The sequence below is a fragment of the Macaca mulatta genome, chromosome 11 (assembly GCF_049350105.2).
Source record: "Macaca mulatta isolate MMU2019108-1 chromosome 11, T2T-MMU8v2.0, whole genome shotgun sequence".
Classification (NCBI taxonomy): domain Eukaryota; kingdom Metazoa; phylum Chordata; class Mammalia; order Primates; family Cercopithecidae; genus Macaca; species Macaca mulatta.
Genome location: NC_133416.1, coordinates 119,658,568 through 119,684,190, shown reverse-complemented (window position 1 = coordinate 119,684,190; position 25,623 = coordinate 119,658,568). Strand labels below are relative to the sequence as shown.

General features: G+C 44.2%; 1 protein-coding gene and 1 long non-coding RNA gene across 10 annotated transcripts in view; one reads left to right on the top strand and one right to left on the bottom strand.

Moving 5' to 3' along the window:
- Positions 1-25,622, bottom strand: part of PTPN11 (protein tyrosine phosphatase non-receptor type 11) — a 116,441-nt gene extending 90,819 nt beyond the window's left edge. For 8 of the 9 annotated variants that reach the window (XR_013400598.1, XR_013400600.1, XR_013400599.1 and 5 more), the window contains exon 1: positions 25,423-25,601. Coding sequence is in view for 3 of the 9 variants with exons in the window: in XM_077952848.1 (XP_077808974.1) it covers positions 25,423-25,436 (14 nt within the window). In the remaining 6 variants the exon portion in view is untranslated. 9 annotated transcript variants of the gene reach the window in all.
- On the top strand, positions 8,826-25,595 carry LOC144333101 (uncharacterized). Its single transcript, XR_013401459.1, has 2 exons — positions 8,826-9,171; positions 24,151-25,595. It is a non-coding gene; the product is annotated as an uncharacterized LOC144333101 (long non-coding RNA).
- Position 25,623: the final 1 nt, after the last annotated feature.

Genomic DNA, 25,623 nt, shown 5'->3' with positions numbered 1-25,623 from the left:
GAGGCTGAGGCAGGGAGAATTGCCTGAACCTGGGAGGCAGAGGTTGCAGTAAGCCGAGATTGTGCCACTTGCACTGTAGCCTGGGCAACAAAGCGAGACTCTGTCTCAAAAAAAAATGGGCCGGGCTTGGTGGCTCAGCCTGGTCACTTTGGGAGGCTGAGGCGGGCAGATCACCTGAGGTCAAGAGTTCAAGACCAGCCTGGCCAACATGGTGAAACCCATCTCTACTAAAAACACAAAAATCACCCGGCATGATGGCAGACGCCTATAGTCCCAACCACTCAGGGGGCTGAGGCAGGAGAATCACTTGAACCCAGAAGGTGGAGTTTCCAGTGAGCCAAGATCGCTCACTGCACTCCATCCTGGGTGATGGAGCAAGACTCCATCTCAAAAAATAAATTAATTAAATAAATAAATAAAGTGCCCATATGACACTCAAAGGAAATGCTCATCATAGCATTTCAGGTATTTCAGATTTGAGATTTGGGGATTAGAGATGCTTAAGTATATAATAAAAATATTCCAAAATTTGAAAAAATCTGAAATCGAAAACACTTCTGGTCCCAAGCATTTTGGATAAGGGATACTCAAGCTGTATAAGGTTGACTTGTAAATCTGGATGAAAAGTAAACATGAATTATTTGTACTATTTTGCAACTTTTATTTAAATTTGAAATTATTTCAAACTAAATGTTTTTTAAAACCCACAAATGATGAAATCCATCATGAATGGCATCTGCTTCAGAGGAGACCTCTCTAGTTTCCAGCAAAAAGATATTCCTCACAGATTCCAAAAGTCACTGAGATTCATGGCAACAGTAACTTCTAACGTCAAATTATCCTGGATCTTTCTAGGCTAACAGAATGCTCTGAAATGCTCCCAGGAATATAAGTCAATACTAAATGCAGAGTTCTGGTATTGACAATCAAGTGAACTTTTAAGAGACTTCTCCACAAATATTGACCCAATTCAAGTATCTTACAATAGAGAAAGAGACCAGGCACAGTGGCTCACACCTGTAATCCCAACACTTTGGGAGGCCAAGGTGGGCAGATCACCTGAGGTCAGGAGTTCAAGACCAGCCTGGGCAAAATGGCAAAACCCTGTCTCTACAAAAAATACAAACATTAGCCAGGTGTGGTGCCATATGCCTGCAGTCCCAGTTACTCAGGAGGCTAAGGTGGGAGGATGACTTGAGTCTGGGAGGCAGAAACTGCAGTGAGCAGAGATCGCACCACTGTACTCCAGCCTGGGCAACAGAGCGAGACCTTCTCTCAGATTTTAAAAAAAAAAAAAAAGGGCTGGGCGAGGTGGCTCACACCTGTAATCCCAGCACTTTGGGAGGCCGAGGGGGGTAGGTCACCTGAGGTTGGGAGCTCGAGACCAGCCTGACCAACATGGAGAAATTCTGTCCCTACTAAAAATACAAAATTAGCCGGGCATGGTGGTGCATGCCTGTAATCCCAGCTACTCGGGAGGCTGAGGCAGGAGAATCGCTTGAAACCGGGAAGCAGAGGTTGCGGTAAGCTGAGATCGCCACCACTGCACTCCAACCTGGGCAACAACACAAAACTCCATCTCAAAAAAAAAGAAAAGAAAAATCATAAAGCTCAGATCAAAATAATGAAATACTCATTTGCTTTTTTTTTTTTTTTTTTTTTTTTTTTGAGACAGAGTCTCACTCTATTGCCCAGGCTGGAGTGCAGTGGCATGATCTCGGCTCACTGCAAGCTCCGCTTCCTGGGTTCATGCCATTCTCCTGCCTCAGCCTCCTGAGTAGCTGGTGGGACTACAGGCACCCGCCACCGCGCCCGGCTAATTTTTTGTATTTTTAATAGAGACGGAGTTTCACCGTGTTAGCCAGGATGGTCTCGATCTCCTGACCTTGTGATCCGCCCGCCTCGGCCTCCTAAAGTGCTGGGATTACAGGCGTGAGCCACCGCGCCCGGCCCTCATTTGCTTTTTACTCCCTCTGAGAGCTTGTCAGATTGAGTCTTGGCCCGGTGACTCATACCTATAATCCCAGCACTTTGGGAGGCCGAGGCAGGCGAATCACCTGAAGTCAGGAGTTTGAGACCAGCCTGGCCAAAATGGTGAAACCCCATCTGTACTAAAAATACAAAAATTAGCCGAAAGTAGTGGCATGCAGCTGTAATCCCAGATACTCGGGAGGCTGAGGCAGAAGAATCACTTGAACCCGGGAAGCAAAGGTTGCAATAAGCTGAGATCGCGCCACTGTGCTCCAGACTAGGCGACAGAGCAAGACTCTGTCTAAAAAAAAAAAAAAAAAAAAGGCCAGGGGCGCGGTGGTTCACGCCTGTAATCCCAGCACTTTGGGGAGGCCAAGGCGGGCGGATCATGAGGTCAGGAGATCGAGACCCGCCTGGCTAACACGGTGAAACCCCATCTCTACTAAAAATACAACAAAATTAGCTGGGTGTGGTGGTGGGCACCTGTAGTCCCAGCTACCCGGGAGGCTGAGGCAGGAGAATAGCATGAACCCAGGAGGCGGAGCTTGCAGTGAGCCAAGATCTCACCACTGCACTCCAGCCTGGGTGACAGAGTGAGACTCCATCTGAAAAAAAAAAAGAAGACTGAGACAGAATAGAATTTCACCCAGGAAAATGTCAACCTCAATTTATGTGACACCTATTATTCTAGCACCCAATACTTTTGCATTCAGAATGGTTAAACTATTCTGTTAAGAAAAAAAAACCCCTTACTTGCAGCTTCTTTCATCTGTGGTTCCCACATAGACGCCCAGAGCTCTAAGGGATCAAAAAGTAATGACAACTGGCTTCTAGCTATTTATAATTTTTCAAAAAGGTATAATGAAACTCTTACATTAAGCCTCAGTTTGTCTACGTACATAAGCTAATTAAAATGTCAACTCTCTTTTGCTTTTGGCTGCAAAACAATTATGCTAATTAGGTGTGGCAGCTGGAAACTGAGTGGCATATGTGCCTTCTACCAAGAGGAAAAAAAAGGAAAAACTAATTATTATATAATACAGGTGTGGCGACCAAATCTTTCAGAATATTGGGTTTATGGTTTGGGTTTAAAAAAAAAAAAAGATAATCCAGCCATGCACGGTGGCTCATGCCTGTAATCCCAGCACTTTGGGAGGCCAAGGCGGGTAGATCACCTGAGGTCAGGAGTTTGAGACTAGCCTGGCCAGCACAGTGAAACCCCCGTCTCTACTAAAAATACAAAAAATCAGCCAGGTATGGTGGCATACGCCTGTAGTCCCAGCTACTCAGGAGGCTGAGACAGGCGAATCACCTGAACCTGGGAGGCAAAGGTTACAGTGAGCCGAGATCACAGCACTGCACTCCAGCCTGAGCGAAAGAGCGAGACTCCGTCTCAAAAAATAATAATAATAATAATAATACAAAAATTAGCTGGGCATGGTGGCTGGAGCCTGGCGCCTGTAATCCCAGCTACTTGGAAGGCTGAGGCATGAGAATCACTTGAACCCCAGAGGCAGAGGTTACAGTGAGCTGAAATCACACCGCTCCACTCTAGCCTCGGCAACAGGGGCAGACTCCATCTCAAAAATATAATAAAATAAACATAAATTTAAAATTTTTTTTTTAAAAAAGGCAGTCCCTTCCCAAATGACGGGCTGAGAATCACTAACACATGGTGGCAAAGCCTTAGCGGTAGCCACATAGACTCTGGTGCCAGATTGTCTTGGTCTGAAGCCCACCTCTCTGTGACCCTGGGCTAAGTTAAGTCCTCTGTTAAGTCCTATAAAATGGAAGGTGTAATAGTACCCATGTCATAGTGTTGTTGAGAGGATAAAATGAGTTAATATTTATAAAGTATCTAGAAGAGTGCCTGGACTTTCAGGTAGCCAAGGACAACAATGATTGCCTAAATCCATCTCTACCCACACATCCTTCAAAACCAACATAGAATTAAAAACAAAACAAGTCAGGCACAATGGTTCATGCCTGTAAATCCCAGTGTTTTGGGAGGCTGAGGTGGGAGGATTGCTTAAGGCCAGGTGTTCAAGACCAGCTTGGGCAACATAGCAAGATCCTATCTCTACAAAAAATTTAAAAAGTAGCCAGGGGCCAGGCGCAGTGGCTCAAGTCTGTAATCCCAGCACTTTGGGAGGCTAAGGCGGGTGGATCACTTGAGGTCAAGAGTTCAAGACCAGCGGGGCCAACATGGTGAAACCCTGTTTCTACAAAAAATTACAAAAATTAGCTGGGTATAGTGGCATGCACCTGCAGTCTCAGCTACTCGGGAGGCTGAGGTGAGAGAATTGCTTGAACCTGGGAGGCAGAAGTTGCAGAGAGCCGAGATTGCGCCACTACTCTCCAGTCTGGTGGACAAAGCAAGACTTCGTCTCAAAAAAAAAAAAAAAATTAGTCAGGGATGGTGGTGTGCTCCTGTAGTCCCAGATACTCAGGAGGCTGAGGTGGGACACCTAAGCCCAGCAGCTTGAGGATGCAGTAAGCTATGATCAAGATGCCACTGCACTCCAGCCAGAGCAAGCAGGGGACCCTGTCTCTAAGAAATACACACAAGAAAACAATAAACAAATAAAATGACATGAAAACCACACCCTCAGCTTAAGAGAATGCCCAAACTTCCAGATTACCTGTAAGCAAAAAAAGAAAATATACCAAACGTCAGTGAGTGACTGCTCATCCTCCTACTCCAAGCCTTTGTGCAAAAGAAGAGCATTCTGAGAAAAAAAGCATGGTGTAGAGAACAGGGGAGCTAGTGGCAGGCCTAAAATTGCTCTAAAACCACCCCCAGAAACAGAAAGTCCACCCAAAGTGTGAAAATACTGCTGGTACATCAGAGCCCTGTTTATGGAAAGGGGCATGATTCCAGGGGGAAAGACTAAAAAGTTGTGGAAATAAGTCAGAAAACCTAGAACAAATGCGTAATTTTTCAGGGAAATGCAGTCTACAAAAATTAACCCATTAGAGTAAGAAAACTTAGGCAGACCAATTTGTATTTAAAAAAAAATAGAGGGAGCCTCTCTGAACCTATTCTGGTTCAGAGGCTGCCTGATTAAAAATAAGAAAAAAATAGAGAAAACAATTAAGGAACTACCACACAGAAAATCACCAGGTCCAGATGGATTCCCAGTGGAATTCTACCAAACCTTCAAAGACCAAATAGTCTCAATTCTTAAAATTATTCCTGAGTACTAAAAAGAAAGGAAAACTTCCAACTTCCTTTTACAAAGTAAATATAACACTGATACCTATACCAGATAAAGACGGCACAAAGAAAAACAACAACTAGAGACCAATGGTACTCATGAATATTGATACAGAACTTCTAAACAAAATATAAAAAGAATCCAATACCACATTTAGAAAATAATGCACCATAACCAAGTGGTTAGAACTAGATATCATACCACATATCAGAATAAATTTTAGGCTGGACACGGTGGCTAACACCTGTAATCCCAGCACTTTGGGAGGCAAAGGCGGGTGGATCACTTGAGATCAGTAGTTCAAGACCAGCCTGGCCAACATAGCAAAACCCCATCTGTACTAAAAAAAATACAAAAATTGGCCAGGTGTGGCAGCAGGTGCCTGTAATACCAGTTACTCAGGAGGCCAAGGCAGGAGAATCGCTTGAACCCGGGAGGCAGGAGGCAGAGGCTGCAGAGAGCCAAGATCATTCCACTGCACTCCAGCCTAAGTGACACAGTGAGACCCTGTCTCAAAAAAATAAAATAAAATAAATAATAAACATAAAAGATGAAACAATGCAATACTAGAGGAAAACATGGGTGAATTTCTTGTTAACCTTAGAATAAGGAAAGGCTTTCCACGACTCAAAATCCAGGGGCAATAAAAAAAAGATTAATAAATCTGGGATAATTTTAACATCATCTTGCTTTTTAAGAAAAATTCACTAAATGGTAAAACCTCAAAGACTGAAGTCAGTTCTAACTTGCAATTTGAGAGTCTTTAAACAAACCATTCTTTGGAAACCAAGAAACTTAAATTCAACTCCATTGAGGCGGACAACTTACAACCCACAGTCCCTCCCACTGAGTTCAGTGCTATTCTCAGCCAAAAAAAACAAAAAACCTTCATGTCAATTATAAAAGCAATGACGGCCGGGTGCGGTGGCTCAAGCCTGTAATCCCAGCACTTTGGGAGGCCGAGGCGGGCGGATCACAAGGTCAGGAGATCGAGACCACAGTGAAACCCCGTCTCTACTAAAAATACAAAAAATTAGCCGGGCGCGGTGGCGGGCGCCTGTAGTCCTAGCTACTCAGGAGGCTGAGGCAGGAGAATGGCGTGAACCCAGGAGGCGGAGCTTGCAGTGAGCCGAGATCGCGCCACTGCACTCCAGCCTGGGCAACAGCGTGAGACTCCGTCTCAAAAAAAAAAAATAAAATAAAATAAAAATAAAAAATAAAAGCAATGACATGCCAAGGCTCAGAAAAACAGCCATACTATTAAAGCTGGATGCATATTTTGCTCTTCTAGCACTTACTCATGTTTTTCAACCCAAAAGACTAATACCCATGTAAGGGGAGAAGTATCAGGAAAATGCTTCTGAAAAACATATTTTAAAAATTTGATTTGAAGCATCTCTTGGTTATTGAAGCAACCTACACAGCCAAACCACTGTCTCAAATCCCAGAATGTCACATCTCTTGGGCAAGCTAATTAATCTCTCTGCTTCGGTTTTTACATCAACAAAATGTGGATAATAATAGTGCTTGCCTCATAAGAAATGAGAATTAATGCACATAAAACAATTATAAAGCATATAAAACTATTAAAGCTTGTTTGCTTGTTGTTACCTTAATGAATACATAAAACTATTATTGACTATAATTTCTCTACCATGGATTGTAGGTTTCATTAATATGCAATTACTCTAGTATTAAATAACTTATTATTTAATAATCTTTATCTTGAATGCTACTTAGCCCAATATTATTGGTACCACCTGACTCTCTTTTGCCCATGTTTGTTTTATTTATTCTTTGCCATTCTGGGCCAATTTGTCTTTTTAAAGCAGAACACAATTAAATTTTTTTTCATTTTTCAAAATATTTTTATAAAATAGAGATGGGGTCCCACTATGTTGTCCAGGCTGGTCTCGAACTCCTGGGCTCAAGTGATCCTCCCACCTCAGCCTCCCAAAGTGCTGGGATTATGGGTGTAAGCCACCATGCCCAGCCTGGATTTTTTCTTTTAATTCCATCTGGGTCAGCCATTAATTGAAGGACTTAATCCATTGTCACTGACAGCTCATGTTTGGTATCGTATCTGCTGATTGTTTCCTACTTTCAATTTTTTGTTTTCTGTCTTCTGCCACTTAGTGACTTCAGTGACTGTCTACTTCAGGCAGATACCTGTTTCTTATTCTAACAGGATCCTAATTATTTTAAATTATACTGGTAGCTATATTGTAGCATTTAAAAAAAACACCTTAATCCTACAGTTCCCAGGTTATTATTGAAGGGAAAATAACTTTTGCCTCTCTTGGATGGGAAGTGAAGAATTTCTGGCTGTTGCTCTACTAGTCCCCATTAAATGAAATACAGCAGGCTCAGCAGTTGCTTCTTTTTAACCACCAGTTAAATAGCCTAGGCCCACACAATCTACCTGCTTATCTGTTCCCTGTCACCACTGTCATCTCTTCTTTTTTAAAAATAGATTCTAAAAGAATTTATCATATTTGTCCTTGACCTCACCCCTGTGATGGCAGCCTCAAACATACTATTATTAACTGCTTTTATGAAGATCTTTGTACAGGGCGGGGCAAGGTGGCTCACACCTGTAATCCCAGCAGTTTGGGATGCTGAGGTGGAAGGATTGCTTGAGGCCAGGAGTTCACGATCAGCCTGGGTAACGTAAGGAGACCCTGTCTCTACAAAAAATTTAAAAATTGGTGGGGCATTGATGGCACACACTTGCAGTCCCAGTTACTTGGGAAGCTGAGATGGAAAGATTGCCTGAGCCTGGGATGTCGGGTTGCAATGAGCTGTGATTGTGCCACTGAGCTCCAGCCTGGGCAACAGCATTTTAGGAGGCCAAGGCGGGCAGATCACTTGAGGCCAGGAGTTCCAGATCAGCCTGGGCAACATGATGAAACCCCATCTCTACCAAAAATACAAAAATTAACTGGGCATGGTGGTGCGTGCCTGTAGTCCCAGCTACTTGGGAGGCTGAGGCACAAGAATCACTTGAACCTAGCAGGTGAAGGTTGCAGTGAGCCAAGATCACGCCACTGCACTCCAGCCTGGGCAACAGAGACTTTCTCAAAAAAAACAAACAAACCAACCCACAGCCTTGTATGTATACATATATACACTGACATAAATGTGCATGTGCATATACACACTCCCTCTGTGTCTGTGTGAGACACACTTGACACACACAGAAATGGGATTCTCTTGTTTTACACTCTGATTTTTTCACATACTACAACTTGAAAATCTTTCTTTTTTTTTTTTTTTTTTTTTTTTGTTTCTTTTTTTTGAAATGGAGTCTTGCTCTCTTGCCAGGCTGGAATGCAGTGGTGGGATCTTGGCTCACTGCAATCTCTACCTCCCAGGTTCAAGCAACTCTCCTACCTCAGCCTCCTGAGTAGCTGGCACTACAGGTGCATGCCACCATGCCCAGCTAATTTTTGTATTTTTAGTAGAGACCAGGTTTCACCATGTTGGCCAGGATGGTCTTGATCTCTTGATCTTGTGATCTGCCCGCCTCAGCCTCCTAAAGTACTGGGATTACAGGCGTGAGCCACCGCACCTGACTGTAGATCTTTCTATATCATTACTGTGTTGGGGTTTTTTTGTTGTTGTTTTTAGACAGGTTGCACAGGTTGGAATGCAGAGGTGTGATCATGGCTCACTGCTGCCTCAACCTCCCAGCCTCAAGCAATCCTCCCACCTCAGCCTCCTGAGTAGCTGGGACTACAGGAATGCACCACTATGCCCAAATAATTTTTTTATTTTTTGTAGAAATGGAGTCTTGCTATCTTGCTCTGCCTGGTCTCGAACTCCTGGCCTCAGTCCTCCTGGCAATGCCTCCCAAAGTGTTGGGATTACACGTGTGAGCCACCATACCTGGCCCACATCCAGGACTTCTTAACATTTTATGGGGGGGTATTTTTTTTTTTTTTGAGATAGGGTCTCACTCTATCTCCCAGCCTGGAGTGCAGTGGCACAATCATGGCTCACTACAGCCTCAACCTGCCAGGCACAAGCGATCCCTCCGATCTCAGCCTCCTCAGTAGCTGAGACCAAACCTGGCTAATTTTTTTATTTTTCCTTTGTAGAGATAGGGTCTTGCTATGTTGCCCAGGCTGGCCCCAAGCTCCTGGCTTCAAGCAATCCTCCTTCTTTGGCCACCCAAAGAGTTGAGATTATAGGCATGAGCCACTGCGCCCAGCCAGTACCCTTTTTTTCAATGGCTACATAATACCCCGTTGTATGAATGTGCCATCCATAATCTGACCCTTCTTATAGGACATTTATGTTATCCTCTGGTTTTTTGTTATTACAAATAATGCAGCAGAACATATCCTTCACAATCATTTTTACATACTTTTACAAATAAATCTGTAACATTAAAGTTTTAGAAATAAAATGGCTTTCTCAAGATACGATCATGTATTGCTTAACATCAGGAATATGTTCTGAGAAATGCATCATTAGGTGATTTCGTCATTGTGCAAACATCATGAAGTGTACTTACACAAACTAGATGGCAGAGCCTACTGCACACCTGGGCTATATGGTATAACCTATTGCTCCTAGGCTACACACCTGTACAGCATGCTACTGTACTGAATACTGTAGTTAACTGTAACACAATGGTATTTGTGTATCTGAACACATCCATACATAGAAAAGGTACAGTTTAAATATGATATAAAAGGTTAAAAATGGTGGCCAGATGCAGTGGCTCACACCTGTAATCCCAGCACTTTGGGAGGCTGAGGCAGGTGGATCACTCGAGGTCAGGAGTTCAAGACCAGCCTGGCCAACATGGTGAAACCCCATCTCTACTAAATATACAAAAATTAGCCAGGCTTGGTGGCGTGCACCTGCAGTCCTAGCTACCCAGGAAGCTGAGGTAGGAGAATCACTTGAACCCAGGAGATGGAGGTTTCAGTGAACCCAGATCACGCCACTATACCCCAGCCTAGGTGACACAGCAAGATTCCATCTCCAAAAAAAAAAAGGTTAAAAATGGTATGTCTATACAGGACAGCTCCATTATAATCTTTTCTTTTTTTTTTTGAGATGGGGTTTTGCTATGTTGTCCCCACTGGTCTCAAACTCCTAAGTTCAAAAGATTCTCCTGCCTGGCCTACCAAAGTGCTGCGATTACAGATGTGAGCCACCATGGCCCGGTCCATTATATTCCTTTTTTTTTTTTTTTTTTTTGAGATGGAGTCTTGCCTTGTCGTCTAGACTGTAGTGCAGTGGCCCGATCTCACCTCACTGCAACCTCCGCCTCCCAGGTTCAAGCAATTCTCCTGCCTCAGCCTCCTGAGTAGCTGGGATTACAGGTACCCGCCACCACACCCGGCTAATTTTTTTTGTATGTTTTTAGTTGAGATAGGGTTTTACCATGTTGGCCACGCTGGCCTCAAACTCCTGACTTCAGACAATCCGCCCACCTCGGCCTCCCAAAGTGCTGGGATTACAGGCGAGAGCCACCGCGCCCAGCCCATTATATTCTTATGGGACCACCATTATGTATGCCGTCCATCATCAACTGAACCATCATTATGTGGCACATGACTGTATATAATTTTTTTATTTTGACAAATATTGTCAGACCACCCTCAAAATAAGGTGCTGGTCTGAATGGGCATACAGTGTGAAATCTGCTGTGTTCCCTCACTTGTGCCAATACTGCATATATTACCAGACTCTTTCATCTTTGTCTATCTGATCAATGGAAAATGATGCCATGTTAGTTTGCATTTCTTTGTAAGACTGAGCACTTTTTCATGTTTTCAGACCACTTGTTTTTCCTTTTCTATGAGTTGTCAGTTTGTTGTTGCTCATTTCCTATTAGATTTTTTTCTTATTGATTTGTAGTTCTTGATATAACTAGAATATTACCCTTTACTGTATGTGTTGCAAATATTTGTCTCCGTTTTTTTTGGGTTTTTCTTTTGCCCCCCTTTTTAGTCTGTGGCATTTTTTTTTCCTACAGAGGTTCATGTTGGCATAGTTAAATTTATCAGATTTTTCCATTATGATTTCTGGGTTTCTTGCCATGCTTAGAAACTGTCTTAATTCACAGCAGTGTTGTGTGGTAGAAATTAATTAATACATGGAAAATGCTTAGCACAGAACCCGCCCTTGGAGTTTCACCTTTGCAACTAGAAATTTAGATGTTATCCGGAAGAAAACATTTAGAATAAAGTCACAGACCTTAATGGGACCCTGCACAGCATGGCCCCTGGTTGACTCTGGTTCTCTGATCACGTCTCCGATTTCCTCCAATTGCCACATGTGACTTTTACATGTGCTTTTCCCTCTGGTGGTCCCACCGTCAGATCCCCCATCCTACCTTCTCAACAAACCCCCTGCTTCTCAGGGGTGATACTCAACATAGCAACATAGCATCTAATCACACATTTCTACAGCCTCCAGGTTGAAGGCTAGACTGGCAGTTCCATGAGGGCAAAGGACATGTCTATTTCTTTTATTGTTTTTTAGAGATAAGGTCTCGTTCTGCCCCCAGGCTGGAGCGCAGTGGCGTGATCATGGCTCACTGCAGCTCCAACTCCTGGGCTCAAGCAATCCTCCCACCTCAGCCTCCCGAGTAGGAACATGTCTATTTCTTCACCACCGTAACCGCAGCCCCTAGCAAATGGTTAATACAGAGCAGTTCCTTACTAAACATTTGTGGCCAGAAGGGAAGGAAGAGCAATCTTGGGGTGAGCCCCATCACTACCCTCTCCTACATCCACACAGTTTCACATCTGTGACGTGGGTGGTGTCAACAGGAGGCTGTCAAGGATGACTCCAACTTCCACGTACTCAAGAGGAAGAGGCAGAAGGTAGCTGACAAAGCCCTCTTCAAACTGGTCCCACCAGCTCTTTATGTGGCAAAAAGATGGTCATTGTTTTTAATACACAGTCTCTTCTCACCCAATCGGTGGTGATGACAAGGATATTTTTCCCTATCTGAATGCTACTGTAGTCATTTTAATAAGAATTTCCAAAGTGAATGTCTAGGGCACCTATGCATATGAGCCAAAAACTTGCCCCAAAGCCTCCCCATGCATTTGGAAACACCAAATGTTGATATCTGAAACTAACTTGCAGTCTGGGTAACAAAGTAAGACCTCATCTCCAGAAAAAAAAAAAAAATTTAATTAGCTGGGTGATGGCACATGCCTATAGTCATAGCTACTCTAAAGGCTGAGGCAGAGGCCAAAGGTTTGAGACCAGCCTGGGCAACATAGTGAGACCTCGTCTCTAGAAAAAAAAAAAATGTTTTTTAATTACCCAGGCATGGTGGCCCACATCTGTGGTCCCATTTACTTTAGAGGCTGAGATGGAAGGATTGCTTGAGCCCAAGCATGTGAGGCTGCAGTAAGCCATGACTGTGCCATTACACTCCAGGCTGGGTGATAGACCAAGACCCTGTCTCAAGATAAAAACAAAACAACAACAAACCTATACGAATCACAAAATAAAAAAGATGATTTATCCATACTTATATTGTTACAAACACTAATTTTTCCACAATTATGAACTGGCTCTGATAATAAGAAAAAAGCAATATATGGCCAGGCATGGTGGCTCACACCTTTAATCCCAGCACTTTGGGAGGCTGAGGCAGGCAGATCACCTGAAGTCAGGAATTCAAGACCAGCCTGACCAACATGGTGAAACCCCATCTCTACTAAAAATGCAAAAATTAGCTGGGTGTGGTGGCATGTAACTGTAATCCCAGCTACTTGAGAGGCTGAGGCACAAGAATCACTTGAACTCAGGAGACGGAGGTTTCAGTGAGCTGAGATGGTACCACTGCACTCCAGCCCGGGCAACACAGCAAGACTCTGTCTCAAAAAAGATAAATGTAATATGTTGGCTATGATACATTACAGCAGTTAAAATTACAGCTATACTTACTGAATGTTTGCCACGTGACTGTGTGCAAAGCAGACTTGAGAAATCAAACTTTTCACTACTACATTCTGCTATTTATTTCTAAAAATTTCTTTTTTTAAATACCCTTGTGCTTGCTCTTATCTCATATTTCTAAAAATTTCTTTTTTGTTTTTTTGTTGTTTTTTTTTTTGAGATGGAGTCTCGCTCTGGCACCCAGGCTGGAGCACAGTAGCACAATCTCAGCTCACTGCAACCTCCACTCCCGGATTCAAGCGATTCTCCTGCCTCAGCCTCCCAAGTAGCTGGAATTACAGGCATGTACCACTACACCCAGCTAATCTTCCTGTATTTTCAGTAGAGACAGGGTTTCACCATGTTGGCCATGGTCTCAAACTCCTGACCTCAAGTGATCTGCCCGCCTCGGCCTCCCAAAGTGCTGGGATTACAGGAGGCATGAGCCACTGCACCTGGCCCACCCTGTCTCTTAAAAAAAAAAAGTAGTTTCGGCCGGGCGCGGTGGCTCAAGCCTGTAATTCCAGCACTTTGGGAGGCCGAGACGGGCGGATCATGAGGTCAGGAGATCGAGACCATCCTGGCTAAAACGGTGAAACCCCGTCTCTACTAAAAAAAAAATACAAAAAACTAGCTGGGCGCGGTGGCGGGCGCCTGTAGTCCCAGCTACTCGGGAGGCTGAGGCAGGAGAATGGCGTGAACCCGGGAGGCAGAGCTTGCAGTGAGCTGAGATCCGGCCACTGCACTCCAGCCTGGGCGACAGAGCAAGACTCCGTCTCAAAAAAAAAAAAAAAAAAAAAGTAGTTTCAACTGCCAAAGGTGAAACTAGGTAAACACCACCTACATCCATCAGCTAGATCAGCAACAGAAGATAAGGTAGGTGGTCTTCTCCTTTACCCTTTTATTAAATAAACTGTATTATTTCATTTACAACTTATAATTATGCTATCCTGTTATTAAGAACAAACAGATGAGAATAGTATTTTCAGGGAAACTTAGTAACCAGTATTTAGCACAGAGGCTGGAGACAGTAAGGACTTAATAAACATTAGTTTTCACTATTATTATCATTATTATTATTAGTGGATGTTATGCAGGATAGATACTTCTCATGCATAATTTTGTTAGTTTCACATAGGCAATTGTGACATGTATATCATTTAAGTTAACACTGCTTTTTCATATACTTCTTCATGGCTCTGGAACTGTCTCTACATTATTTCAAGCAATAGTTAGAGGCTGGACATGGTGGCTCACACTTGTAATCCCAGCACTTTGGGAAGTCAAGGAGGGCAGATCACCTGTGGTCAGGAGTTCAAGACCAGCCTGACCAACGTGGAGAAACCCCATCTCTATACAAAATTAGCCTGGTGTGGTGGCACATGCCTATAATCCCAACTACTCGAGAGGCTGAGGCAGGATAATAGCTTGAACCCAGGAGGCAGAGGTTGCAGTGAGCTGAGATCACACCATTGCACTCCAGCCTGGAAACAGGAGCAAAACTCCATCTCAAAAATAAATAAATAAAAAATATATAGTTAGAAATTGAAATGGCTATTCCATGACCATCTACTTGAGCTTTAGTAGATTTTAAACTTCCTTCCATAGCTTTTTTTTTTTTTCCAAAAAGTATTCATAATTACCAAAATGCTTCCTGGTTACAGGTTTAATACGTGTATTCAATCACTGACAATTTTGTGATTTGCAACTTGCTTATCACTAGAGTAAGGAGCAGTTAGAGTTAATTCGACCCTGAGAACTTAGTAAGGGAAGATAAAGAACAGTGGAATTAATAAAAATCTTTATGTAGGGCCAGCCTCAAACGTTATAAGCACTTGTAATATTAGTAAGTGAGGCAAAAAAAAAAAAAAGACAACACATATCTTGACCATCTCACACCTAGCATAATTTGACACAATAGGATTTAGTTTACAAACCGAACCAATAAATGAAAACTGCAATGTAAGTACATCCATATAACCTGGGAGGAGGGGAAATGGCAAATCAGTATGGCCTCATTTGAGTTTATCAACTTTATTACAATTAATACAGAATGATTACAGTTAATTACAATTGACACAGAGGGTCCAGATAAGATGAGAAGAGACAAATAAATGTTCAGTCCTCACCATTTATATAGTAGGCACTTGATCAATGGCTGCTGAGTGAATGAATTTTGATAGGAGTAAAGGATGAAAAGACACTGATGGGCTAGGCACAGTGGCTTATGCCTACAATGCCAACACTTTGGGAAACTGAGGCATGAGAATCACTTGAGCTAGGAGCGCAAGACCAGCCTGGGCAACATAGCAAGACCCCATCTCTATAAAAAATGAAAAACTTAGCTGGGCATAGTTGTATGCACCTGTGGCCCCAGTTACTCGGGAGGCTGAGGCAAGAGGATCACTTGAGCCCAGGAGTTTGAGCTTTGATGAGCTATGCTTGCATCATTGCAATCCAGTGTGGGTGACAGAGCAAGACCTTGTCTCAAAAAAAATAAATAAATAAATATAAAAATAAAAAAACACTGAAGGGAGGGGGTAGAGAAAGAGTTACGAGGAGAGGGAAGTAAGCATCCTTCTCCTCATCTTGCTCATTCTAACACCTGCAAAACCTGCCAGCTCCCGACAATCCCTTCTAACCAGCCATCATCTAGCATTATCTATATCTATATCTATATATTTTTTTGAGACAAGGTCTCACTCTGTCACCCAGGCTGGAGTTCAATGACATGATCTCGGCTCACTGCAACCTCTACCTCCCAGGTTCAAGCAATTCTCCTGTCTCAACCTCCCAAGTGGCTGGAACTACAGGCATGCACCACCACGCCTGGCTAATTTTTGTATTTTCTGTAGAGACAGGGTTTCGCCCATGTTGCCCAGGCTGGTCTTGAACTCCTCAGCTCAGGTGACCTGCCAGCCTCAGCCCCCCAAAGTACTGGTATTACAGGTATGAGCCACCGCGCCTGACCATTGTCTATTATTTATTAAGGATCACTGGCCAGGTGCAGTGGCTCACACCTGTAATCTCAGCACTCTGGGAGTCCAAGGAGGGAGGATTGGTTGAGCCCCAGAGTTCAAGCCCAGCCTGAGCAACATAGTGAGACCTCGTAATTACAAAAATAAAATAAAATAAATTTTAAAAGATAATAAGGTCATAATACAGCCCAGGTAGGTACCACTCATTTCACAGAAAGACACACACACACACACACACACACACACACACCAGCAATTGGGGAAAAGAGCCTCAAATCAATGTCTAAAATAAGCTCCAGGGCCTATTACACATGACCCCTGTGTTAAGTGGGTTTTAAAAAATGGAAGACGGCCGGGCGCGGTGGCTCAAGCCTGTAATCCCAGCACTTTGGGAGGCCAAGACGGGTGGATCACGAGGTCAGGAGATCAAGACCATCCTGGCTAACACGGTGAAACCCCGTCTCTACTAAAAAATACAAAAAAAAACTAGCCGGGCGAGGTGGCGGGCGCCTATAGTCCCAGCTACACAGGAGGCTGAGGCAGGAGAATGGCGTAAACCCGGGAGGCGGAGCTTGCAGTGAGCTGAGATCTGGCCACTGCACTCCAGCCCGGGCGACACAGCGAGACTCCGTCTCAAAAAAAAAAAAAAAAAAAAAAAAAGGAAGACATAATTCCATAATTCCTGTCTGTAAGAGTTTACATTTCTCAGCAACAAAAAGAGAGGAAAAAAAAAAAAGTTTTGGCCAGGTGTGGCGGCTCACGCCCGTAATCCCATCACTTTGGGAGGCCAAGGCAGGTAGATCACCTGAAGTCAGGAGTTCAAGACCAGCCTGGCCAACATGGCGAAACCCTGTCTCTACTAAAAATACAAAAATTACCCAGGTGTGGTGGCACATGCCTGTAATCCCAGCTATTCAGGAGGCTGAAGCAGGAGAATCAGGTTAATCAGTGGGGCAGAGAGGTTGCAGTGAGGCAAGACGGTGCCACTGCACTCTAGCCTGCCCTACAAGAGTGAAACTCTGTATCAAAAAAAAAAAAAAAAGAGTTTACAAACCTGAACTATTTGCCAGGAAATCACACCCGAAATCTGAATGCAGATCTGCAAAGGCTCGGGACTTATGTCAAGTGAGTTTTTAAAAAAGATGCTGATGAAACAAAAAGAAAATACAATGATGCTGAATATTTTATCTATGCATCCCCCTCCCCCAGTGATGTGGGGAAACAGTCAAGCTGGCCAGTAATTTCAGGAACTTCATCTCAAGGCTGCTATACTGAGAAAGGAGGTTTAGGCGGGGGGCAGCAGCCCACACCTGTAATCCCAGCACTTGGGGAGAATCGCTTGAGCCCAGGAGTTCAGACCTCATCTCTATAAAAAATCAAAAAAATTAGCCGAATGTGGTGGTGCACGCCTGCAGTTCCAGCTATTCAGGAGGCTGAGGAGGGTGTATCCCTTGAGCCCAGGAGGTTGAGGCTACAGTAAGCTATGATTGCAACATCACCCTCTAACCTGGGTGACAGAGTGAGACCTTGTCTCAAAAAAAAGAGGGGTGAAATTTAAACTAGGGATCCAAAGTCTAATTTCAGGGTGGGAGTGGTTTGAGGGATGAGAAATTACTTAATGGGTATAATTTAGACCTTGTCTCAAAAAAAAGAGGGGTGAAATTTAAACTAGGGATCCAAAGTCTAATTTCAGGGTGGGAGCGGTTTGAGGGATGAGAAATTACTTAATGGGTATAATTTACATTATTCAGGTGATGGTACACTAAAAGCCCAGACTTCAATGCTGGACAATAGATTCACGTAACAAAACTGCATTTGTAACCTTTAAATGTATGAAGTCTAATTTCAGTTTCTTATATGCATATAAATTTATATCTTTCTTACCTGCTACTCCAAAAAAATTATTTTATTTGTTCTTGGGGAGTAAGTTTATAGTTTGTTACTTTCTACAGATTAGAAGAATATTCCTCATTTCTAATCTAATTAAATTTTAATATTCTATAGTAAGAGAGTAAGTTATGCAGAAAAAAAAAGGGGTCAATAGGGACAAGTATCATAAGTAAAAGGCTACAAAAAAGTTAAATTCTTGAAAAGTGTTCTAATGCATGCTACACTGTATTTCATTTAACTAGCCCACCATTGATGAACATTTCAGCTGTCTCCAACATTTTGCCATCACCAACAATAATGCAATAAATATCCTACTGAATGTAAAAATTTTTTTGAAGTTGTTAGGCAGGGCGCAGTGGCTCACGTCTGTAATCTCCAACACTTTGGAGGCCGAGGCGGGTGGATCGCCTGAGCTCAGGAGTTTGAGACCAGCCTGGGCAACATGGCAAAACCCCACCTCTACACACACATACACACACACACACACACACACACAATTAGCCAGACATGGTGGCATGTGCCTGCAGTCCCAGCCACTTGGGAGACTGAGGTGGGAGAATCACTTGAGCCTGGCAGGCAGAGGTTGCAGTGAGCTGAGGTCGTGAGCCTGGGTGACAGAGTAAGACCCCATCTCAAAAAAAAAAAAAGCCGGGCGCGGTGGCTCACGCCTGTAATCCCAGCACTTTGGGAGGCCGAGGCGGGCGGATCACGAGGTCAGGAGATCAAGACCATCCTGGCTAACACAGTGAAACCCCGTCTCTACTAAAAATACAAAAAATTAGCCAGGCGTGGTGGCAGCCACCTGTAGTCCCAGCTACTTGGGAGGCTGAGACAGGAGAATGGCATGAACCTGGGAGGCGGAGCTTGCAGTGAGCCAAGATTGGGCCACTGCACTCCAGCCTGGGTGACAGAGTAAGACTCCGTCTAAAAAAAAAAAAAAAAAAAAAAAAAAAAAAAAAAAAAATTGTTAAAGCAGCTTTTTATCTTTTTTTTTTTTTTAAAGCAGCTTTTTAATGGTAGTGCATAGCTATGTCTTTATAAATCACTATTTTCTCATGGAGTTTCATTGGTCAGCATCTCTGCTTTGATGACAAGACAATAAACAAAAACTACCTCCAAAAAAGACTTTCCACAAACTACTTCTACCCAAGTTCAAAGCCTCTCTCATCACTTGTCTCATCTCCCTGAATCTACTCCTGCCTCCTACAATCCTTCCTTCACAGCAGCCAGAGAAATATTTTAAAATAGATCAGCTCATGCCACTCCCCTGATCACATCCTTCTATGATTTTGCATTGCTCTAAAAATACAATCTGCACTCCTCTCCATGGTCCACATGACACTAAAGACATTAAGAATCCCTGTGTGGTCTGCTCCCACCTACCTCCCATCTTCCCAGCCTCACAGTTCCCACATGTGCTCTCTCCCAGTCTTCAATCACTCCAAGATCTTCTCCCACTTCAGCACTTTTGCATTTGCTGTTTCCTAAAACCTGGAATACTCAATGCCTAGCACGGTACCTGGCACAGAGTTACCCCATGATAAATAGTTCTTCAATGGATGGATAGATATTCCATTAGAGTGGGCCAGTGAGATGATAAAAACTTGAACCATTTTCTTTAAAATAGACATTGTAAAGGCCAAGTACAGTGGTTCACATCTGTAATGCTAGCACTCTGGAAGGCCAAGGCAGGCAGATAGCTTGAGCCCAGGAGTTTGAGACCAGCCTGGGCAACATAGCAAGACCCTATTTCTACAAAAGAAATAGAAAAATTGGACAAGTTTGATGCCATGTGCCTGTAGTCAGTCCCAGCTACTCAGGAGGCTGAGATGGGAGGATCACTTGAGCCCAGGAGGTCGAGGCTGCAGTGAACCAAGATTATGCCATGGCACTCTCCAGCCTGGGCAACAGGGTAAGACCCTGTCTCAAAAAAAAAAAAAAAAAAAAAACACATTGTGCATGTGTATATACATGTGTAGACAGATATACACATTACAGAAACACATACAATGTGTCTTTGTGTTTATATGAGTATACAAATATACATATATACACATACATTCTAAACAGTATAATCTATACCAATAAATTTCCAATTTCAGGCTGGTGTGGTAGCTCATGTCTATAATCCCAGCCCTTTGGAAGGCCAAGGTGGGCAGATTACTTGAGGCCAGGAGTTCGAGACCAGCCTGGCCAACATGGTAAAACCCCATCTCTACTAAAAATATAAAAATTAGCCAGACTTGGTGGCATGCACCTGTAATCCCAGCTACTTGGGAGGCTGAGGCACAAGAATTGTTTGAACCAAAGAGGTGCAGGTTGCAGTGGGCCAAGATTATATCACTGCACTTGAGCCTGGATGATGGAGTGAGATTCTATTTAAAAAAAAAAAATTCAAATTTCATTTTGGTACTAGCTTTATCAAATTAATTTGATGCTGGCATAAAAGTCTGTCTCCCTCCCTAAATTCAGTGCTCCTCACGAACATGGATAGTATTTTTCCTATTTCAGTGTTGTCAAAGAGCATCAGATATACACATTTGCTCAAGGCACAAAGTCCTCCAAAATTCACAGTAAGAACTGGGCTGCATTTTAGGGCATCTGAATCCATTTCAGGGTCTCCAATCCTTGGTTGGGGTCCATAACACCCAGAGACCTTGCCAACATCACTTTTTGCCTCTTTCTTCCTTAAAAACGTTGGCGTTGGATGGCAAGTGCTGTCTGTTTCCCAGAGGGAAGGGGAATAAACTGAGTGTCTCTATTGTTCTGTGGCTGCCTAACAAAGTACACCACGGCCTGCTAGGAACAATTACAAACATGAGTTGGCTCTGCTTTTCCAGCATCATGTGCCACTCATAACAGTCTCCACATTAACCATGGACATGAGGGATAAGTCATCTTAGCAGCGGCCCCTGCACTTGAGCAACTCTAACCAAAAACTTGGCCTTACATCGAGACCTAACGTTAATAAAGACATCCCAGTTTCAACTGGAAAGACACAGAACTGTTAGTTTTCAGCAAGGCAAGTTTATTTACTCCTGCAGGAGATAAACAAACGTGGCCACCAGAGAGAGCCCAGGACAAAATGTACTTGACCTGCAAGAGATAAACCAAAAGCCTCCAGTCTCAGAACAAGCTCAATTTTCTGCCCCTCTCAGCTCATCGTCGCGTATGGATTTCAGAGGAACAAAAACAGATGTAAAGGAGGTACCACATGCTGAAGGAAGAGTTGGAAAATACAGGCAGTTGGTTTCACAAAGGCAGAGAAGGGCAGAGAAGCAACCTCAAAATCTAAACCCAGTACTATCACTGCTACATGATCAAGGAAGGAGTCACTTAATTGCTCAATGCCTTAGTTTCCCTACCTATGATGCTGAGAGATATCAGTACATTGAGTATACTTACATTTTAATTACTGGATGCATATAAAAGTCTAACCCAAAAGGAGTTATTTTGATAATTAAGCAAAACAAAATTCAGACCACTAATCGTCATTCAGGTCACCTATCAAAACTAACTGCATTCTCCCATTCTCACATTTCTGTAGGATTTTTTTCCCTCCTAGAATTTATTACTACCTGAAATTATCCTATTTAGTCATGTGTTTGTCTGCTCTCTCTCAGCCATGAAAATAGCAATATTGGCTGGGCGCGATGGCTCATGCCTGTAATCCCAGCACTTTGGGAGGCTGAGGCGGGTGGATCACCTGAGGTCAGGAGTTCGAGACCAGCCTGACCAACATGGAGAAACCCTGTCTCTACTAAAAATACAAAATTAGCCAGACGTGGTGGCGCATGCCTGTAATCCCAGCTACTCGGGAGGCTGAGGCAGGAGAATCGCTTGAATTTGGGAGGCAGAGGTTGTGGTGAGCCGAAATCGTGCCATTGCACTCCAGCCTGGGTAACAAGAGTGAAACTCCGTCTCAAAAAAAAAAAAGAGAGAAAAGAAAGAAAGAAAGAAAGAAACTAGCAATATTTTCCTATCTTACTGCTTTATCCTGCCTGGCTCATTAACTTCCTGTTGAATGAATTAATACTAGGTTAAAGTAATTTGAAGGCCAGACACAGTGGATCATGCCTGTAATCCCAGCACTTTGGGAGGCCAAGGCAGGAAGATCGTTTGAGCCCAGGAGTTTGAGACCAGTCTAGCCAACCTGGCAAAACTCTGTCTCTACAAAAAAATACAAAAATTAGCCGAGTGTGGTGGTGCACACTTGTAGTCCCAGTAATCGGCAAGCTGAGGAGGAAGGATGGATTGAGCCTAGGAAAACAAGGCTGCAGTGATCGCACCACTGCACTCCAGCCTGGGCAACAAAGCGAGACTCTATCTCAAAAAAACATAATAATAACAATAATAATAAAATTCTAGGGCTGGGCAGGGTGTCTCACGCCTATAATCCCAACACTGCAGTAGGCCAAGGTGAGAGGATCGCTTGAACCCAGGGGTTTGAGACTGCCCTGGGCAACACAGTGAGACCCCATCTCTATTCAAACAATTTAAAAATTTTAAAAAAACAAAAAAATTTTAGGAGATATAAACTAATATATAGTGACAGAAAGCAGAACAGTGGCTAAGAACAAACGAGGGATTACAAAAAACATGAGGCAAAATTACGAGGGACAATAGATGTGTTCATTATCTTGACTGTGGTGGTGGTTTCCCAAGTGTATATGTATGTCAAAACTGATCAAATTGTACATTTAAATATATGCATTTAATTGCATGTCATTTATAGCTCAGTAAGGCTGGTTAATAAAACAGACTTATAATCTAAAAAATGATAAATCATTCAAAATTCTGTGTATTATGTTCATAATCTGGCTTTTTGGGTGGTACACAATACCAGGGCTGGAGGGGAAAAGGAACAACTCCATTTCAAACTGTCATCTTTACCACTTGCTGCTTTGACTATGCCCACACTTCCATGCTTCTAAACTAACAAACTGTACAATGTAGGGTCTATTACTACACAGATCTTTTCCCAACCCTCAGCCCCCTAAAGCAGCAAATCCTTACTTGTCTGGAAGAGCAGACACCAGGAACAAAAGGCTCAATGACTATTAGACAGATTAAAGAATAGACAACTGTTTATTTAAAAGCTCCCTAAAGAATTAGAACATTTGAGGCTATACACTGTTCCGTTGAAATGCAGTTATATATTACCCAGATCCGCAAGCACTTGCCAACAGACCTGTCCAAGTCACTCACTTCCTACGAGTTCTGTTTTCTTTTTTCTCCCCTTTTTAAATTCCAGATCCATGTAAGAATAACATGCCAGGTCTGTTTGGAGGAGACATTCCTAATATTTTGAAAAATCTCATTCAGGCCGGGTGCGGTGGCTCACGCCTGTAATTCCAGCACTTTGGGAGGCCGAGGCAGGCGGATCTCGAGGTCAGGAGTTTAAGACCAACCTGGCCAACATAGTGAAACCCCGTCTCTACTAAAAATACAAAACTCGGCCGGGCACGGTGGCTCATGCTTGTAATTCCAGCACTTTGGGAGGCCGAGGCGGGCGGATCACAGGGTCAGGAGATCGAGACCATCCCGGCTAACATGGTGAAACCCCGTCTCTACTAAAAATACAAAACATTCGCCAGACGTCGTGGCGGGCACCTGTAGTCCCAGCTACTTGAGAGGCTGAGGCAGGAGGATGGCTTGAACCCAGAAGGCGGAGCTTGTAGTGAGCCGAGATTGCGCCACGGCACTCCAGCCTGGGCAAGAGAGCGAGACTCTGTTTCAAAAAAAAAAATTAGGCCGGGCGCAGTGGCTCAAGCCTGTAATCCCAGCACTTTGGGAGGCCGAGACGGGCGAATCACGAGGTCAGGAGATGGAGACCATCCTGGCTAACACAGTGAAACCCCGTCTCTACTAAAAAATACAAAAAACTAGCAGGGCGAAGTGGCGGGCGCCTGTAGTCCCAGCTACTTGGGAGGCTGAGGCAGGAGAATGGCGTGAACCCGGGAGGCGGAGCTTGCAGTGAGCTGAGATCCGGCCACTGCACTCCAGCCTGGGCGACAGAGCATGACTCCGTCTCAAAAAAAAAAAAAAAAAAAATTAGCCAGGCATAGTGGCATGCCGATAGTCCCAGCTACTTGGGAGGTTGAGGCAGGAGAATCGCTTGAACCTAGGAGGCGGAGGTTGTGGTGAGCCGAGATCGTGCCACTGCACTCCAGCCTGGGCTGTTAACAGAGTGAGACTCCGTCTCAAAAAAAGAGAAAAAAAAAGAAAGAAAAAAAAATCTCATTCAAATAGCCTCAATAGCTTGAATCGTTTTTTAAATGTCTGAGACAGTGACCATAATTGAACAACCATGGAAAAGAATAGACAATGGGTCTTAAGTGTGAGTGGTATATAGAGTGATTATATAAAATAGCAGGATCATTATCTGAAAACAAGTCACACTACTGTTTGACAACAAAATTAAGGCTTACAAGTGGTTAGCAATAGTTACAAAATAATAGAAGCAACATAGTGATTAAAAGTAGGGATTCTGTCTCCACCACCTACTAGCTGTGAGGTTAAGCAATCTACTTAACCTCTCCGAAACTCGGTTTACTCATCTTTACAATGGGGATAATAGTAGCCATCTGAGAGGGCTGTCGTCAGAATTAAGCAAATGTTAGCTATTAGTAGTAATATTACCCTGATCTTTCAAAGGATCTCATTAACTCACTAATTCTCCTTAGTTTCAAATCTTGTCATTTACTAGCATGTTGCTTCTGGGCCTCGGTTTCCTCATCCATAAAACGGGTACCAGTAAAGTGACCTGACTGTTAAGGTTGCAGTGAAGGATTAAATAACGAGATGCGGCTCCCTTCCTTTCCATCTCCCAAAGCGAATATCGCAAAGGAAGGAAATACTTCTAGTGGCTGCAGATACAGTCAGTTTTTCCATTTCTGGCACGTGAGGGGTGGGAGAAAAAGAAGACACAAAGGGGCACATAAAAGGGTCAGGGGTCCTTCGTTAAGACCCCAAATGCACGCAAGTGGCACAGTGACCCAGAACGACTAGACCACTGGGGGCCCGGCCCCGCGCAACTCCCATCTCGTGTCCCAAGGAGCCTCCCCAAGTGAGCAGGGTTATTTCGGAATCACCATGAGGCAATTCTCATGAGGCAATGGGTCAGGAATGCGGCGCTGAGCCGGGCCGCTGGCGCCCGTGGTTCCCTAGGCGGCTCTACCTGCCCCAGGCCTGACGGGCATCCCCCGGGCTGCCGCAGCCGGAACTCAGGGAGGCAGGAAATGAATGGGGACCCAAGGGGTGGGGGCGCGGTGGGGCCGGCCCCCGGGCCGAGGAGGGACAGGGGACGAGGAGGGAACTGGCCCCCAATCCCGATCCGGGGCGGGAGCCCGAAGCCCGGCCGGGGCGCCCCCTTCCGGACGGGGCTGACCGAATGCGGCGGGGGCCGGGCCGAGGCCCGGGCCGGGCCCCTCGGGGCTCCTCACCTCCGCGATGTCATGTTCCTCCCGCCCTCCGGCTCCGCGACGGACCCGCTCCTTGCTCAAGCTCCACTAGGCTCGGTCACATCGGGCTGGCCCGAGGGAGGCCCGCTCGGGACCGGACGCGGGGCAGAGCCAGCCGGCCGCGCACAGACCCCCCTCCAGGCCTGGGGATCCCGGAGACTGTGCAGCCGCCCCCCAGCCCGG